Source organism: Cervus elaphus, chromosome 7 (assembly GCF_910594005.1).
Source record: "Cervus elaphus chromosome 7, mCerEla1.1, whole genome shotgun sequence".
Taxonomy (NCBI): Eukaryota; Metazoa; Chordata; class Mammalia; order Artiodactyla; family Cervidae; genus Cervus; species Cervus elaphus.
In genome coordinates this window covers 35,190,085-35,210,611 of record NC_057821.1, presented here as the reverse complement: position 1 = coordinate 35,210,611, position 20,527 = coordinate 35,190,085, and the positions used below count along the sequence as shown (strand labels likewise).

Here is a 20,527-nt window from a genome sequence, read left to right as displayed (position 1 = left end):
ATGGCACCCAACGAGGAGACTGACTTGTCTGAGGTAAACCAATGCCTCATGAGTACTGAATGCTCTGTGTTGCTGATAGGAAGCCAAGGACTAAGGAAGTTGAATAAGGACCAGCAGCCCCAGGTGGAGGGTCTGAGATGGCAAACTCCTTGATGGATTTCACAACAGTATATGAGTATCTCCAGAGTATTCATTGATTATCAGTCATTGAGGAATCCCCCCCTCTATATGTGTTCCTATTTGAAATATGAGTTAATTACTGAGTTCTTAGACAAAGTACCATTTGACCAACATGATAATATCACGACTATGCATATGAAAAAAGGGGTCTTTGCAGACACAAATTTCCGAGTGGAAAGTCCTCAAGACTTTATTCACTTCAGATAGCAATTACAAGTTTGGGATCTCCCAAGACCATTCTTGCATTCCATAATCTTCTAGGACTCCAAGAATTCCTGAAAGCTGTTATACATGTGATTATGGTTTATTCCAGACCTTTGTTTTATTTTTAATTCATTATTTATTTTTACTGAAGTAAAATTGGTTTACAATGCTATAAATGTCAGTTTTTGTTGAACAGTGCATAACTTATATATATATATACACATATATATATATATATATATATATACACACACACATATATACACATGTATCCACACTTATTTAGATTCTTTTCTCATGGAGCAACAGACAGGTTCCAGAAAGGAAAAGGAGCATGTCAAGGTTGTGTACAGTCACCTTGCTTATCTAAATTATATACAGAGTACATCATTAAAACCACCAGGCTGGATGAAGCACAAGCTGGAATCAAGATTGCTGGGGAAATATCAATAACCTCAGATATACAGATGACACCACCCTTATGGCAGAAAGAGAAGAAGAATTAAAGAGCCTCTTGATGAAAGTGAAAGAGGAGGGCAAAAAATTTGGCTTAAAGCTCAACATTCAGAAAAGTAAGATCATGGCATCCGGTCCCATCACTTCATGGCAAGTAGATGGGGAAACTGGACAGTGGCCGATTTTATTGTTTTGGGCTCCAAAAACACTGCAGATGGTGATTGCAGCCATGAAATTAAAAATGCTTATTCCTTGGAAGGAAATTTATGACCAACCTAGACAGGATATTAAGAAGCAGAGACATTAATTTGTCAACAAAGATCTGTCTAGTCAAGGCTATTTTTTTTTCCAGTGGTCATGTATGGATGTGAGAGTTGGACTATAAAGAAAGCTGAGCACTGAATAATTAATGATTTTGAACTGTGGTGTTGGAGCAGTATCTTGAGAGTCCTTAGGACTTCAAGGAGATCCAACCAGTCCATCTTATAGGAGATCAGTCCTGGGTGTTCATTGGAAGGACTGATGTTGAAGCTGAAAGTCCAATATTTAGGCCACCTGATGTGAAGAGCTATCTCATTTGAAAAGACCCTGATGTTGGGAAAGATTGAAGGCAGGAGAAGAAGGGGATGACAGAGGGTGAAATGGTTAGGTGGCATCACCGACTCAATGGACATGAGTTTGGTTAGACTTCGGAAGTTGGTGATGGACAGGGAAGCCTGGCGTGCTGTGATCCATGGGGTCACAAAGAGTCGGATACGACCGAGCGACTGGACTTAACTGAACTCAGGTAGGTCATTACAGAGAGTTGGGTAGAGTTTCTTGTTCTATACAGTTGGTCCTTATTAGTTATCTATCTTATATATATTAGTGTGTACACATCAATCCCAATGTCACAATTCATCCCTCCCTTCTTCCCCCTGGAACCATAAGATTATTTTCTACATTGTGACTCTCCTCCTGTTTGTAAATAAGTTCATTTGTACAACTTTTTAATATTACACATATAAGTGATATCATATGCATTTGTCTTTCTCTGTCTGACTTACTTCACAAGGTATGACAATATCCAGGTTCATACATATTGCTTCTGATAGCATTATTTTGTTCCTTCTTATGGCTGAGTAAAATTACAATGCATATCTGCACTACAGCTTCTTTGCCCATTTCTCTGTTGATGGGCATTTAGGTTGCTTCCATATTCTGGTTATTGTAAACGGTGCTGCAATGAACACTTATATGTTTAGTCACTTAGTCGTGCCCGACTCTTTGCGACCCCATGGATTGTAGCCTGCCAGGCACCTCTGTCCATCGGGATAGTCCCTGTGGAGAATAATAGGCAAGAAGGTTGGAGAGGGTTGCCATCCCCTCCTCCAGGGGATCTTCCCCACCCAGGGATCGAACCCAAGTCTCCTGAACTGCAGGCAGATTCTTTACCATCTGAGCCACCAGGGAAGCCCTGATGAAGCAAGGAACACTGAGGTGCCTCTCTTACAAAGTGTGATTTTCTCTTGGTTTATATCCAGGGGATTGCAGCTTTTTAAAAGATACAGATAAAAAACTGCCCAGGAAAAGGCATATAGGTTAAAGGAAATGTGAAACATGGAACTTTGGTTTCTTCTTCCCAGGGTGTCATGGGCAGCTCTGTGCTCCCAGCACCGATGTGCCAGCAGTGAGCACTTGCAGACACGGGAGCTCACTGTAGGCTCCGTGTCCAGAGTTTTTACTGGGGCTCCATTGCCAAGGAATGACTGAGGGTCCATACAGCTGATCTCAGGCTCAAACCTCTCTAGAGGTGCAGCTGATACTGCATGACCAAAACCCCCATCCTGAATCACATCATTCTCGAGGCCCCAAGTTTTTACTCTAAATCACAGTGCTGACATCCCTGTCAGGCTGGCCAAAGACCCTGACAAAAACAAAAGCACTTTTCTCAATGTCAACCTTTGAGACATTTAGTCACACTTTCTCAGAGGAAACAGCCTAAGGGTTTAGAGAGGAGCTCCCAGGAAACAAGGACAAAGTCCAGACTTCCCCTTGGATGAGGCTGAGACCTTCACTACAGAGCTGGGTGGCTGGTTTTGCTTGACAAGGCTCTCTCATTGTAACTTCACAATAACAAAATGTGAAGAGAGAAACATTGGTCAAGCATTTATCTTCTTCTGGTCTTTCTCTGAAAATTGTTGTTGTTGTTGTTTGCATTGTCTTCATTAATTCCAATGCAACTCCATGAGGTGGACACTAGTTTGAATGGCATTATGGAGAGAAGTAAAATAAGGCTTGCCTAAAGATTCAGATCTAGTGAGTGGTGGAATGCGAGAATGCATAAGGGCTAAATGACGCCAAGGTTCATACCTAAAGCCACTATGCTGCAAAGATACCAACAATTCTTATTTTTAACAGTTTTATTTTTTGATTGCATTGCAGAGGGGCTATTTTTTTTAGCATTTTTATTTTTTTGGTTGCGAGGCTGAGGGCCTAATCATCCACTGGTAACTACTTAATTATTAATCCTTTTGCTTAAGTGATATTTAAGCATCAAAAGTCTCCATTTTGCCTTTCTCAGTAAATACTGCAAAGTTTTCTTTTTTTCCCTATGTAGACACCAACATGTATAATTCAAATGGCATGAATAGTGAGTAGCAAGCAGAGTATTGTTTGAGACAGAATTGGCAAATAAAACTGTAAGATATTTAAAGTATATAACATGAGAATTTGGTATGTGTATGTATTATTTTACAAACTTACTTTTAATTTCTTTAAAATGTGTTGTGCAGTGCTGTGAGTCAGCCATAAGTGTACATATACCCCCTCCCTCTTGAGCCCCCCACTCGCACCCCATCCCGCTTCTCCAGGTGGTCACACAGACGGGGTGAGCTTCCTGTCTCATACAGACACTGCCCGCCAGCTGTCTGTTAACATTTTACAGATGGTAATGTACTGTGTTTCAGTGCGACTCTCGCAACTCAACTTGCCCTCTCCTCCCCTTTGTGTCCACAAACATGTTCTCTGTCTGTGCCTCTCTTCCTGCCCTGAAAATAGGTTAACCAGTGCCATTTTTCTAGATTCCATATATATATATTCACATACAATATTTGGTTTTCCCTTTGTGACTTATTTCACTTTACATAACAGGCTGTCCTTTCATCCACCACAGTTCAAGGGAACCAAATTCGCTTCTTTTTAAGGTTAATTAAAATTCCCTTGTATAGATGTACCACAACTTCTTTATCCATCCCTCTCTCAGTGCACATCTAGATTGCTTCCATGCCCTGGCTATTGTAAACACTGTTGAAATGAATTTTGGGGTACACGTGTCTTTTTGAATTATGGTTTTCTCAGGATGTATGCCCAATAGTAGAATTTCTAGGTCTTATGGTAGTTTTGTTAGGACTTCCCTGATGGCTCAGCAGCTAAAGAATCTGCCTGCGATGCAGGAGACACAGGCGATGGTTCAATTCCTGGGTCGGGAATCTTCTCAGAGGAGGAAATGGCCACCCACTCCAGTACACTTGCCATTTCCACCTACCCCTCTGCCATAGTCCTGACCCTCATTTACATATGTATTAGAAAAGACTTTCCCTTTCTATTAACTTAAGTACCATAGCTATCATCTGACATGTTTACCTTTTATTTTTTGAAGAGAACACAGGTAAGTTCCACTCTCTTAGACAGCACCAATTATACAACACAATTTTATCAGTTATAGTCATCATGCTACACATTAGATCCTCAGACCTTATAATTTTCATATGTTAAAATGTATAACCTTTTACAAACCTGTTCCTATTTCCTCCACTCTCCAAGCCCTGGCAATCACTTTCCTATGCTGTTTCGGAGTTCCACCTTTTTAATTTAGATTCGTTACAATTGAGATCATGCAGTATATGTCTTTCTCTACCATGTTTCACTTAGCATAAGGCCCTCCAATTTCATCTGTGTTGCCACAAATGGAGGAATTTGTTTCTTTTTTAATGCCTAAATATAATTTATATATATATATATATATACATATATATATATATATTTCATCACATTGTTTTAATCTCTTCACCTGCTGACAGATACTTAGATTGTTCCTAGAATAGGTTGTTTCTAGGCTACTGTGATGGAGAAGGAAATGGCAACCCACTCCAGCACTCTTGCCTGGAAAATCCCATGGACTGAGGAGCCTGGTAGGCTGCAGTCCATGGTGTTGCAAAGAGACAGGACTTCACTTTCACTTTTCACTTTCATGCATTGGAGAAGGAGGTGGCAACTCACTCTAGTGTTCTTGCCTGGAAAATCCCAGGGAATGTGGAACCTGGTGGGCTGCTGTCTATGGGGTTGCACAGAGTCGGACACGACTGAAGTGACTTTGCAGCAGCATCAGCAGGCTACTGTTAATACTCATGCAGTGAATATGGGAGTACACATTTCTCTTTGAGATATTATTTCACTTCCTTTGAATATATATTCAGAAATGAATATGTATCCAGAAGTGTGAAATTTTGTGAGAAACTTCCTGAAGGTATTCCATGGAAGTTGCACCAATATACATTCCAACTAGTAATCCATTAAGATCTCTATTTTCTACACATCCTCAATCACACTGATTTCTTACTTTTTGGTAAAAGCCATTTAACTAGGAGTGATGTGGTATATGTTGTATTTTTTTTTTTTTTTTTTGGGAGAGAGTCTATTTTATTTTATTTTTTTTTACTTTCCCTAATTAATTTTTTTTTTCCAGTGGGTTTTGTCATACATTGATATGAATCAGCCATGAATCTACATGTATTCCAGTGAAGTGCAAATCAAAAATACAACATGTAATGTTGTATTTTTGATTTGCACTTCACTGATAGTGATGTTGAGCATCTTGTCATATACTTCTTGGGCATTCTGTGTGTCTTATTTGGGGGGAAAATTGTCTACTCTGTAAAAAATATCATGCATTGTGTATACTGTATTTGAATATATAAAACTCAGTTACCTATGCATACACCAAAAGAAATGACAGAAATACAAATAATTCCAATATAATTGCATCAAAAAAATAAAATTCTTATAAATAAATTTAAGGAATGTGTTGAAAGATCTATGTATGCAAATATTCAAGACACTCATGAAAGAAATGTTTAAAAACATACACATAGATCAAAAGAGCAGAGCAACAAAGCCAGAAAGAAACGCACACCCATATATTGTCAGTTAGCTTATGATAAAGGAGCCAAGAATATCCAGTGCGGAGAGGACAAACTTTTCAAAATGGCACTGGGAAAAATGGATAGTGCTATGAAACAACGAAACTGTACCCCTGTCTTTTAGCATACACAGAAGTCAACTAAAAAGGGATTAAAATGTTGAACATAAGACTTTAAGCGATTAAACCCCTAGAAGAAAACATTGAGGAAATCTTCTTGCCATTGGTCTTTGCAATGAGTTTTTGGGTTTCACACTAAACACAAAGGCAACAACTGCAAAAACAAACAAGTGGGACCACATCAAACTCCAAAGAAAGAAACATCAACAAAATCAAATGGCAATTTACAGATTGACAGAAGATATTTCCAAATTAGATATTTCATAAGGGCTTAATAGCCAAAAATACATGAGACATTCAACTCGAGGGCAAAAAATCCAAATAACACAGATTTTTAATGGCGTATAAGAAAAGTAAGAGTTTCAATAAATCTGAAGATTAGACTATAGATGAGAGACACAGCAAGGTTTTCCTGCTAGAACCACAAAAACCTGTGCCTTCCTGGCATTACTTTCTTCATCTCCACTCACTTGTTTGATAATTACAGTTCACATTGTACATTCTTCAGTCAATAGAAATCACACCACAATGAGCTATAATATGTACCAAGAACGCCTCACAGGGGAAAAAAAAAACAAACAACTAATGTTTGCATACTTACTAATGAGGCATATCAAAAGGAAGGTAATTTCCAGAGTTGACCACTATATTGTTTGCTATATTTCATTTCAAAATTGAGCCACCTAGTAAGGAAAATGAGTTAAGAGACGTAATACATGTAACTTCATGGCTGATTCATGTCATTGTATGACAAAACCCACTGAAATGTTGTAATTAGCCTCCAACTAATAATAAATAAAAAAAACAAAAGAGAGACCTCACTAATATATCGACAGAAAATCAGTTTTAAATGGGAGGATTCATGGATTATAATTTGGAGGTAATTTATTACTATTACTATTCAACTGGTATTGAGACTGTAGTCCTTTTGATTCTCTATTGCATCAGGTAATAATTTATTATAAATATTAATAGCAACATAGGGACACATACTACTAAAGTTATAGTGAATAGAGAAAGACATAGAATATAGTAGGCAAGAAGTAAAAGTATGGGAAGTCAGCAATGGTAGTAAAGTAAAGGGCAGTATTGCCTTGAGAGGAAGGAAGGTTCTCAAAGTTTCTTCAAACACCAAGAACAAGCCAGATATGACGAATTAGCTTTATTTGTAAACCAGAAACTCTACCAAGGAAATTTAAGTTTACAAAAATATTACAATGCTAAAACCCACAATTTAGACAGAGAATAGGGTAACGTAGGGTATATAGACATTCAAATTCGTCATTGCTTAGTGCATCAGGCACTCAAAGACCACCCTCACTGAAGTCTTTCTCTATTGCTCAACCTACAGGTACCAGCATGGAGAAAGAGATAGCTCTACTCCACAGGAAGTTGAACCCTACTTTTATGGCCTTGTGGCTTTCCTTAAGAAGCATTTGATGCAACAGATCATCTGATGCAACAGACCATCCCGTCTGGCTGACTCCCCACGGGCAACAGGAGTCCTCACCCTGGGATCATTCCACAATCCCACGGCTCCAGCTCCCAGCTTCCGTGGACACCAGTGGACTTACAACCCTGTCCGAGGTATGAAAGGCTGCAGCACGATTTGTCTATGCGGTTCTCATTCCGTTGTCGGTCACAGTTTAGTTAGTTCACTCCCTAACAGCATCAAATGACTCCCCCATTCCAGTGGACGGCCATGGAGGCGAGGATCTCTCCCCTGCGCTTCAGCTCCCTCACCCAAAGGTGCAGGCTGGTCCCACTTGCTCTCCTCCTTCTTTCCCCTTCCTTCTTGTCCCTTCTTTCCTTTGTCCTGCTGAGTTCTGTATGGATCCGGATATTCCTTCTCAGTAGTCAGGGATTCCTGCCAGCATTCACCTGGTCTTCTGTGAGAACAGCTGCATCTTCAGACCTTCTTGATGCATCGGTGGAGAGAGGTGTACCCCACTTCCACCTACCCCTCCATCACCTTGTCCACCCCTATTTGTGGATGTATTAGAAACGAGTTTCCCTTTCTATTAAGTAACATTGCCATCACCACACACGTTTAACTTTTTTTTGAGGAGAATACAGATAAGTTCCACTCTCCTCAGTTGAGTCAGTCATTCAGTCATGTCCAAATCTTTGCGACCCCATGGACTGCGGCATGCCGGGCTTCCATTTCCATCCCCGGACTCTCATGTCCAATGAGTCTGTATGCCACTCAATGATGTCCACTCTCTCAGAGAGTTTTTTTTTTTTTTTGAGATTCCTTACAATTGAGATCGTATTGTATTTTTCTTTTTCTGGCTTAGTTCACTTAGTGTAATGCCCTCCAGTTTCATCCATGTTGCCATAAATGGAAGGATTTCTTTATTTTTCTAATGGCTAAATAATATTTACATATATGTGTCACATCACATTGTTTTAATCCATTCACCTATTGAAAGATACTCAGGTTGTTCCTATATCAAGGCTACTGTGAATAATGCTGCAATGAACATGGGGATACAGATCTCTCTTTGAGAAAATGATTTCATTTCCTTTGACTGTATATCCAGAAGTGGGATAATGGATCTCATAACAGTTCTCTTTTAAATTTCTTGAGTAACCTCCATAGTATTTTTCCATGCGAGTTGGACCAGTATACATCCCTACCAACAGTGCATAAGCACTCCTTTTTCTCCACAACCTCCACAAGATCTGTCATTTATTACATTTTTGGTACTAGCCATTCAAACAGGTATGAGGTGATATCTCTTGTGCTTTTGATCTGCATTTCCTTTGATTATTAGCAAAGCTGAACATCTTGTCATATACCTCTTGACCATCTGTATGTCTTAGTTGTGGGAAAAAGGTCTATTCTTTTCCCACATTATGTTTACTATAAAGATGTAGAATATATTATGTTTACTATATTCCAATATATGAAACTCTATTGCCTACCTATATATCAAGAATGAACTATCAGAAAGTTGAATAAAGTAAACAAGCCCATTTACTATTGCATCACAAAAAGATAAAACACAGAAATACACTTAAGCAAGGTGATAAAGATTTTATATGAAACCTCTAAGACATTGATAAGAGAAATTTAAAAAGAGCTAAAGATATGTAAACTTAGGTTGCCTGTTCAACTTGTTTCTTGAGGTAGGATTTGTATTACTATAATCTTCCCTCTTAGAATTGCTTTTGTTGCATCCTATAGGTTTAAATCATCATGTTTTCATTGTGCTTTGTTTCTAGGAATGTTTTGATTTCCCTTATTTCTTCAGTAACTTGTTTATTATTTAGAAATGTGTGGTTGAATCTCCATGTGTTTGTGTTCTTTTTTTTTTTTTAATTTTTATTTATTTATTTTTTTGTCATACATTGATATGAATCAGCCATAGATTTACACGTATTCCCCATCCCGATCCCCCCTCCCACCTCCCTCTCCACCCGATTCCTCTGGGTCTTCCCAGGGCACCAGGCCCGAACATTTGTCTCATGCATCCCACCTGGGCTGGTGATCTGTTTCACCACAAATAGTATACATGCTGTTCTTTTGAAATATCCCACCCTCACATTCTCCCACAGAGTTCAAAAGTCTGTTCTGTATTTCTGTGTCTCTTTTTCCGTTTTGCATATAGGGTTAGCATCAGCATGAATGGATAAGGAAGCTGTGGTACATATACACCATGGAATATTACTCAGCCGTTAAAAAGAATTCATTTGAATCAGTCCTAATGAGATGGATGAAACTGGAGCCCCTTATACAGAGTGAAGTAAGCCAGAAAGATAAAGAACATTACAGCATACTAACACATATATATGGAATTTAGAAAGAAGGTAACGATAACCCTATATGTGTTTGTGTTCTTTAAAGTTGTTTTATTTTTCCTATAATCTATATCGAGTCTGATAGTGTTGTGGTCAGAGTAAAGCTTGATATAATTTAAATTTCCTTAAATTTACTGAGGTTTGATTTGTGACCCACAATTAGGCAAATGTTCCATGTGCACTTGAGAAGAAAGTTTATTCTGCATTTGGATGGAATGTGCTGAAGATATCAATTAGGTCTGATTTCTTCAATATTTCCTTGTAGCCTGTTTCCTTATTAATATTCTGTTTTCTTGATCTGCCTATTGGTAGTGATGAGGTCTTAACATGCCCTACTATTTTTGTGTTACTGTTAATTTCTCCTTTTGTGTCGGTTAGTGTTTATCTTATGTATTGAGGTGATCCTATGTTGGCTACATAAATATTTAAAATTGTTCTGTCTTTTTCTTGGACTGACCCTTGATCATTTGGTAGTGTCTTTCTTTATATCTTATAATAGTTTTTATTTTAAGGTCTATTTTTTATGACATGGCAATTGCCAATCCCTTTGATTTCCATTTGCTTGGAACACCTTTTTCCATCCTCTGACTTTCAGTCTGTGTGTGTCTGTAAGACTGAAGTAGGTTTCTTGTAGACAGAATATATATGGGTCACATCAAAATCAAAACCTTCTTCAGAGTAAAGAACCCATGAATAAAATTAAATGGCAACCTTTGGAATGAAAAAATATTGTAAATCACATATTTGGTAAGGGCTTCATATATAGTTTATATAAGAGACTCATGCAACTCAGTGGGAAAAAAATCAAACAACTCAAATTATTAAATGAAGAAAGGAAGAGTAAGTGATTTGAAAAATCTGAAGATCAGACTGTAGATGAGAGACACTGTAAGTTTTTCCTTCCAGAATAAAAGCCTCTGTCTTCCTGGCATTGCTTTCTTTATTTTCAATCACCTGTTTGGTGATTGCAGTTAACAGTATGCATCCTTCACTCAATAGCAATCACCCTACACTGAGCTGTGTGCTATGAATCGCCCTACTAACTATAAAAAAACTAATAATTACATACTTAATCTTGAGGCATCTAAAATCCAAGGTGATTTTCAGAACTTTCCACTCCATTGTTTTCTACATTCTATTTCAAAATTGAAACACCTAGTAAGGAGTGAGTAGGGGACCTCAATAATGCATAGGTAGAAAGTCATTTAAAACTGGGAGCATTACTGGATTATAATTTGGGGGACTGTATTATTATTAATACTATTGTAATTTTATTCCCTTTAATTCTCTGGTATACTAGATTGATATTTCTTTAAAGTAGTAATACAGACGCTATGGAGAAGAGGGTGCAGATTCCTTAAAAAACTGGAAATAGAACTGCCAGATGACCGAGCTATCCCACTACTGGGCATACACACCGAGGAAACCCATATTGAAGGAGACACGTGTACCCCAATGTTCATTGCAACACTGTTTATAATAGGCAGGACATGGAAAAAACCTAGATGCCCTTCAGCAGACAAATGGATGAGAAAGCTGTGGTACATATACACAATGGAATATTACTTAGCCATTAAAAAGTATAAATTTGAATCAGTTCTAATGAGGTGGATGAAATTGAACCCTATTATACAGAGTTAATAAGCCAGAAAGAGAAACACCAATAAAGTATACAAACGCATATATATGGATTTCAGAAAGATGGGAACAATAGCACTGTATGCGAACAGATAAAGACACAAAGGTGTATAGAACAGTCTTTTGGATTTTGTGGGCGAGGTGAGGGTGGGATGACTTGTGAGAATGGGATTGCAACATGTATATTATCACATGTGACCTGAATCGCTAGTCCAGGTTCGATGCATGATCCATGGTGCTCGGGGCTCGTGCACTGGGATGACCCAGAAGGATGGGATGGGGAAGGAGATGGGAAGGTGATTCAGGATGGGGAACACTTGTACACCCATGGCAGATTCCTGTCAATGCATGGCAAAACCAATACAATATTGTAAAGTATTTAGCCTCCAATTAAAATTAACAAAATAAAATTGTAATACCAGTATAAAGACACATAGCCCTCAATTTACAGTATATTGAGAAAGACAAAGCTTATGACACAGGAAGTGAAATCACAGAAACTTAGCAATAGTATCAAAAGAAGGGGCAGTATTGCTTGGAAAGAAAGCAGAGTTCTCTAATTTTTTGGAGACAACTAGAACAAGCCAGATGGGAGCCAACTACCTTAAGCTGTATACCAGAAACTTCACCAGAAGGAAAACAAAGTTCATAAAAATATGCTGATGCTGAACGCCAAAATCCAGACAGTTAGCGAATAAGGTATTGTATATGTAGAGACTGAAAACTACTCAGAGAGGTAGACATGGAAGCAAATACACTAATGAGCATCAGAAAAATCAAAGTACAAAAGTGTCTAAAAAGTAAACCGTAAAGAGACTTGGTAGTCTGATCAAAAGAATAAGAGAATCAAATTAGACAACCAAAATACAAAGACTTGTGCACATGACAGATCCAGAGAATGCTCAGGAGAGAAAGTTTCGCACCTAGTGGACCAGAGAACAGAAGCCTCCAGCATCAGGAACAGAAACCCTGGGCAGGACACATGAATGTGCGCTTCTGGAAACAGCCTCAGTTTCAAAGTTTGGGCACTATACCACCTAAAGGCGAACACAGACAAGGATTATAACTTGCTATGATACTGAATCACAGATTATAATATTTGTTAGTTCACTTTTCTCATTCAACTAAAAAGTTAATGAATCACTAAGCAATGATAATTGACACCTTCAGTTTCCAGTCAGATCCTCTTTAGTCATACAATGGATATCTGAACCTGTTATATGGTCCCCAGTAACAGTTTTAATAGTTAAATTTATTGATCATTAATTAAGTGCAATTCCTTTACAATACTGGACTGCCAAACATCAACATGGGTCAGCCATAGGTTTACCTATGTCCCGTCAACCTTGAATCTCCTCCCCACCTTTCTTCACATCGCACCCCTGGAAGTTGTTACAGAAAAATATGGAAGGCTTCACACATTTGTGTGTCATTGTTGGGCAGGGGCTATGCTAATCTTCTCAGTATTATTCCAATCTTTTTAATATATGTACTACCAAAGCAAATACAAATATTACACTTTAACAGAAAAAAAATCATATAGTTAGTCATCAACAAACAAATGATCAAGTACTTTAGGAATTAGGGTATTCTGCTCTATTTACTGCCTGTTATAAAACTGAATTTTATAAGGTACAAAGTTCCATTTAGTAATTAGACATATATGTATTCATAACACATGTACACATGCACAGAAATATATGCACACAAATACGTCTATGTTATACAAGCTATTGTTCTCCTTGCCTGTCACAATAAGCTCTTTAGTTGATGAGAGAGAGAGTCCCAAATTTCTCCAACTTATATATCTTCTTTTTGAGAACCACTTCTTTGGTTTTCACCACCTAACTTTAAATAACCATTTTATTCTTAGGTACCATGCCCCTTTAAACTAACTAAGAGCAGAGAAAACCTAGTAAATGCTGATATCTTATCATTAATTAAATTACCACTCTTCTGGTAAATTGGAAAAACGAATCATGTTCAGATCTCATTCAGGAGGATAAAATCTCTATTTTATCAGTTCTCTTGTCCAAAGTAATCCTGGCTCACTTCAGTCTTAAATTCTGATTATTTACAAGGGACAGACAGGAAAAGTAATTTTAAAATCATGCTTGCAAGAGTCTATGATTTTATGCTTCTGTTGGCCAAAGGTAGGGCCGGGAATAGTTTCTGAAATATTACAATACACCATGGAAGCATGAAGTTTTAGTTCTCCTATCAAGAGGAGATGTTTGGAGATGGTTCAAAAACTCAGCCCCATGGTTGTCAGGATGTGCTCCTGACCAGACAGATGGATTTTCTCCCTGAAACATCACAGTCAGGAAAGGCCAGGCGTGTCCGAAGAGCCAGTGATGGGGGCCTGGGTGCTGAGCAGGTAAGATTCTTGATGACCATCTGGAGATTTACCTGCCATTGTCTCAAAGAAACAAATGTAATGAGAAGATTAAGGATGCATAAAAGTAGAAGAGCTGTCACGTTGCCTAGAAGAAATTCTAGCCAGGAGAACCAGACCTCCACACTGATAATGTCAAAGACGTTAACAGTGAGTGTTTTATAGACAGAGCAGAACAAGTGGATAAAACCAATGTTCTAGGGTCACTGCTGATTTGCAGTCAAAGACAAAATATTTTTCTCTGCAAGGAGAGTTATCACAGCTCCTGATGTGGTCCTGGTTACACACATGAAGACCGAGAGCCCACAGGCATGTGTGATGTGACATCAGGAAGTGAACAGATGACTGTATTGGTGCCCAGTCACCTCCAACTGCTAATAATGGGTCCTGGGGAAAATTATTTGCCCTTTCCAAGACATTGCATCTTCATTAACATAACTTGATGTTCACAGTGAAGATGAAGGCTCTCACAAGGTTACCGTGAAACATAGATTTTAACATGTTTTAAAGCTTTTGGGAAAGTATCAAAGACATGCATGGGATACGAAGCTGAGTTAGCAGATCCAAGGTACAGTACATTTTTCTCTTAGTATTCTCTCTGTACTCAATAGTAGTGATCAGTCAGTCATGTGTTTACTCTTATCCCAGTATGATGGTAAACCACATAGATCAACTGTACACTTCTTGTCATTTCAGTGTCTAAAATTCAAGCATTAGTCAATGTAGAGTAAATAAATCACAAACTCCTAAGGGCCTGGCTGCTCATAGTCTGCAGTTCCAACATTAAACTGTTTTAAAAGAGTGGACAAAATACTCTGGCACAGAAGTACTTCTGGGAGCAATACAAAAATTCAGGGAGTAACCTACTTCTCCAAATATCCATCTGTGCAAATATCATCATCCATCTAAATTCACACAGAAGGCGCTCCTTCTTCCCCAGCCCAGCTACTACAGCACCAACTCCTACTCAGAGCAACAGGGAAAGAGAAGGCTTCCCTCCACAGGATGGATTGATAACTTCAGTGACTAGATCATCTCAGAATAGCTCATGTTTTTATTTTAGCAGGGTCCTTCCTGCTTCTGCTGCTGGTCCTGTCAAATCTGCTCCTGTGCCAAGGCAACATATGCCAGTCCTGCGGTCCTGATGTATTTGGCGTCCCCCTGAATTTCCTTAGAAAAATGTTTAGCCGTGTCTCCAGGCTGTCCCATGACATCCATAACCTATCCACAATAATGTTCCATGAGTTTGTAAGTAATCTGGTGGTGGTGGTTTATTTGCTAAGTCGTGTCGAACTCTTGCAACCCCAAGAACTTTAGCCCGCCAGGCTCCCAGAAGGTACCTTCACATAAGTGACTGGGCCAAACTGTCCTTTCAACAAGAGGGCTGCATCAGCCAAACTTCAAATAACACACTCTCTAGGTTAAAGATGCCGTCAGCTCATAAGGTGTGGATATCAAAGAAAGGACCAGTTATGTGAAATATCAAAGACTCCTAAGAAGTGCAATAAAATTTTCAGTTTCCTTTCATTCATTTTTTCTTTAAATTTCTAAAATAAATGATTTTGTATTTGTCAGCTAGGAATGCCATAAAAGAATACAATAGACTCGGTGGAATAAATACCAGCAATTTGTTTCCTCACAGCTCTGGGGGCTAGATCCCAGATCAGGGCACCAGCAAAGTGAGGTTCTGGTAAGAACTCTTTCTTCCCAGGATGGCTTCTCCATGCGTCCTCTCACAGGGTGGGGGTGGGGAAGAGAGACAGAGGAAAGGACACACAGACACAGAGACAGAAGGGAAAATTCTCTGGTGTTTCGCTTCATGCAGACAACAAACCTATTGGATGAGTGTTGCACCCTAAGAGCTCATTTAACCTTAGTGGGCTTTGCTGGTGGCTCAGATGGTAAAGAATCTTTGCACAATAGGAGGGACCTGGGTTCTATCCCTGGGTCTGTAAGATTCCCTGGAAAAGGGAACGGCGAGCCACTCCTGTATTCTTGCCTGAGGAATCCCATGGACAGAGGAGTCTGGTGGGCTATAGACCATGGTGTGCCAAAAAGTCGGAACCCTTTTCAAAACACAGTACTTTGGCAGTTCAGGCTCTAACACATGAATTTGAAGAACACACATTCAGTCCATAATACTACCTGACATAACGCACTTTTAGGTGGAAATGCGGAAAAGGAAGCATGGTGATTTTCTGGTCCTTCACGGCCTCTCTGGGCTTTCTTCTCCAGGCTCAGAGTAAATAGCCAATAAATGAGAACTGCTCTGCAGTGAACTGGGTGGATGGAACATGTTAAACAAAGCTGAATCCTGGTCACAAAAATGATTATTGGTAGTTTTTTTAATGCTACAAATTATTGCTTTAAGAATTGCAGTGAATAGGTTTCATGCTACAATAGAAGGGGAGTTTACAATTGGACACAATTATTCTTTTTCTGATGAAGGTATATGAAAGTTATATGTTAATTCTTTTATGTCAATCAAGGAGCACACAGTAGAGCAGACAGCTAATAAAAAGCGGTGCTAAAGATTTCTATTAAATTCACGTAGTTCTTTGTACTCACTAGTTTTTGTTTCATCCTCCATTTTGGACTGTCCATTTTTTTCCACCTCTTCCAAGTAATCTCTTCAAATGTTCATAACTTCCGCTAAGAGATTAGTTTTTCTCTATCAAAGTATTAGCTAGATTTTTCAACTCTTATTATTCTCAGTCCATTGCTTAGTATTTCCTATAACTTTACAACATTTTTTTCTGACTCACCATTTTGTCACCTTAAACAGCATTGTATTCTGCACCTGGGATGAACACTAAGCTTTTTCGTGAGCGGGTTCAGAGATAAGTTAGAGTCATTACAGTATTAGTCCTTATAAGGGAATATATTGGCTCTAACCCACAGTAAACAAGAGATTAAATGGTTAAATATATGTGCATCCATGCATTCTAAGTCACATCAGTTGTCTCCAACTTTTGCAACCCTACTGACGTAGCCCAAGAGGCTCCTCTGTCCATAGGATTCGCCAGGCGAGAGTACAGGAGTGTGCTGCTGCACACTCTTGCAAGGGATGCTCCTCACCTAGGGATCTAACCTGAGGCTCTTATATCTCCTGAGTTGGCAGGAATGCTCTTTACCACTACCATCACCTGGGAAGCACCAAGTATTGGTACGAAAGTACTATATTTGGTTCAAATACTAAAAAATAGAAAAAAAATGATAATGATAAAATAGAGAAGGGAAAAATCTGAACTTAGAAAAGTTAGATGTAAAATCATTTTTATAGAGAAAATGTATAGAAAATGTAGGAAAAGAATGACTTTCACATTCTGTGATGCCCCTCCGATAAAAAATTGCACGTCTATAAAACATGTTAATGTTCTTTCTGGTAATGGGCTCATCTACTGAATATCTAACATCCCTAACTAATTGCCTGTTCACTTTCAGGATGAAAAGTATTCCCAGAGTAAACCAGATTATATCAATGCCACCTACGACTGCCACACCAATTCAGTCCATGCTCCTGAAGAAAGAGAAAAAGTCCAACAGATGAACGTGAGTCTTTCACCTGGGTTTTACACTGGATCAAATGAGACTGTATGTAGCTTACCAAGCTTCAGATTATTAGAGGTAATGGTAACTGTACATGCAGAAAATGTTGGAGGAACTGTATGCAGCTGAAGAGAAATTATATTATGCAGTTGATGAAGCATGAGCAAAATCAAGGGATTTCGTAGTAGCAAAATCAACAACAGATCTATAAATTGTCCATGCAGACAAGTTTAGTTCAAGCAATGCATTAGACACAGGATTGCAGCTATTATTCTGTACAAAATCATGAAATGAATGGGAACTTCCATGTGTAAAATATAACATTGCAAAATTCATGAGTATGTAAGAAACACACTCCAGTTTTGAGCACTCCCTGTTACTAGTGACTCATACGTGGGAGTCCTATACTGCACCACTCCAGCCAGCGCCTCTGCCTTTCAAAGCTCTCCTGATTCTGCTTCTACTTCAATGACACCTCCTTCATTTGTCACTCTCAATGATTCCTTTGTCATCTTTTATTTTTAATTTGTTTAAGTTTCCCCCACAATGGCCTATAAAACATTGTTTTGCTTTTCATGGCCGCAACAACTGCCTCTGTTCTGAGGACAACACAGGTTACATACAAGCCTCAATAATTAATGGCATCTCCAAATTTTCACCGTTATAATCTCTCCTTTCTGATTTCCTGCATTACCCTTTGTCTTAACATTATTTAAAATATTTTGACTTGCATCCCCCCTTAAAATTCTATCTTTTCTCTCTACAACTCTCTTAATGATATCAGCATTCTTTTCCTCTGTTAAGCTCATTAATAATAAGGATGATCAAGTAAAGGAAAAGTTCAAAATGGAGGAGGACAAGGGATTTTTCAATAAGCTTGAATTTAAAGTTTATTGAGAGTTACTACATGGCCATACATTTTACTAAGCACTTTATGTGCATTACTATATTTCATCCTACTTAGTTCTCTGTTCTTTACCACTAAAACAGTTCAAGGCTATAATGAAATCAAGCATATTAACTAGAGATCTTCAGCCTCCTGGCATTTACATGCTCAATTCTACTAGTAGTAGTGAATCTGGGGGGGAAACCCTCCATTGTAAATCCCACATGTCAACAAGACAGAGTCTTCCGATACCAGCTTGGGGGCTGGTGTTGGGATCAACTGAGGAAAGAAAGCCTGTTTGGGAATGTATGTCTTCTTCATTGTCTCTTTCTGGTAGCATCATAAAACAGATCAAAAATCGAAACTCAATACGAATGACTCATCTGATTAATTAATACTAAAGAATCACTGGGTGACAATGATGTGGGCACAGGTAGAATGCCTCTTTCCTGAGTCAGGTACTGCAGGCACATACTGACTTGTCAAAAAATACTTAGATTTCTCTCAAGCAAATATACAAACATAAAAGAACTAACTCAGTGGGTGGTAGAATTTCAGAGGAAAAAAGAATATTCTTCATGTTATAAATTAAAACTCATCAGAAGAATTAATGCCTAAAGTAAACCAAATTGTTAATAATTCAGCGAACTGTGAGCTAATGCTTACATTTTATCATTTTTCAACTGTTACTACCTTCAGAATTCTCTGCATACACATAAGAATTAACAGAAGTCTTGTAGGTGAGCTGCTCTGAGCAAAGATCACATGTTACCAAAACCACTGAATTATGATTATTTTAATGAAGCTGTTTCTTATGTTTGCTTAGAATGAAGACCTTACTAAGTGGATACTCACCTTACAGTACCTCTGGAGAGATGCTCTGTATGATCTAGCCCATGACGTGCGGTTTAAGAAACACCTCTCAGATACTATCCTATCAAGTGCCAAAAAGAATTTTAAAAAATTATTCAGACTTCAAACAATAGAGATGCGATTCAGCCAGGTGAGCATCCTGCAGAGGGCTTTCTTGTTTTGTTGATGACTCTGTAATGCATAAGGAGATTTGAAATATCTCATTTTGTAAGAAAAAGATTCATGATTTTACATGCTAGACTGCTACTACATAAAGCAGGAGCCTAGTCATTCATAGTGATGGATTCTACTGTAAAGGAATCAGAATTTCACTGCATTTTTTTGTCATGTGCAGCTTTCCCTCAATTGCACACAATTCCACCAAAAGTTTGCCTCTTCCTAGGCACAGGTGGTTGAAATATTTTCAAGAGTAAGAGAAAGCTCAGCATTTTCCTCAAAGTATCCCAGTACATCTGCTGTTGAATTTCTACTTGCCTTCTTTCTCTGTTCTTCTGAAATCAAAGGATGATAATGGGAAGGAAAAAAGAGAAAGGTAAAATTAAAATTGAGTTATGTATCTACTCTGAGATTCCTAATTGTTTTCTCATAGGCTGGCTCCAAAATCCATATCTAGAGAGTTTTCTATTCGTATGTCTTCCCCAAATCTTAATTTATAATTACAAGGGACAAAGATAAGCAGATAATGATAAAATGAATAAAAAGTCATTTTCTTTTGGGTATTCAGATTGTTGATCCAGTCAGATCGAAGTTGACCAAGAATCGCATTTACTGGTCAGGATACCGATCCCTGGTGTCCAGCAATGGAGATATGCATCATTCTGCATTTTATAAGCTGTTCAAGTGCCTGAGCAGGGATTCCCGTAAAGTTGACATGTACAGCAAGATACTGGCGTGCAGAATCAGCGACGAGTGCTAAATCCACATCCATCCCATCCAGCTCTGAGATGGTCCTAATGATCTATCCCATAGCAAGCTTTGAAATTTATAGCTTTTTAATGCATGCTCTGTGAAATGGGTCTCCTATTTTTTTTTTTTCATTAGTTGGAGGCTAACTACTTTACATATTGTAGTGGTTTTTGTCATACATTGACATGAATCAGCCATGGATTTACATGTATTCCCCATCCCGATCCCACCTCCCACCTCCCTTTCTACCTGATCCCTCTGGGTCTTCCCAGTGCACCAGGCCCGAGCACTTGTCTCATGTAGCCAACCTAGGCTGGTGATCGGTTTCACCCTAGAT

At 38.5% G+C, this 20,527-nt stretch overlaps 1 protein-coding gene and 1 non-coding gene across 2 annotated transcripts; one reads left to right on the top strand and one right to left on the bottom strand.

Annotated features, from left to right (window-relative positions):
* On the top strand, positions 1-20,200 carry LOC122696830 (placental prolactin-related protein 3-like). Its single transcript, XM_043906954.1, has 7 exons — positions 1-130; positions 2,466-2,538; positions 7,605-7,726; positions 15,043-15,224; positions 17,421-17,528; positions 19,238-19,414; positions 20,009-20,200. Exons 1-7 carry the CDS (start codon positions 1-3, stop codon positions 20,198-20,200), a joined length of 984 nt encoding a protein of 327 aa, XP_043762889.1.
* Positions 12,980-13,089, bottom strand: LOC122697885. The gene has a single exon (XR_006342216.1). It is a non-coding gene; the product is annotated as a U6 spliceosomal RNA (small nuclear RNA).
* Positions 20,201-20,527: the final 327 nt, after the last annotated feature.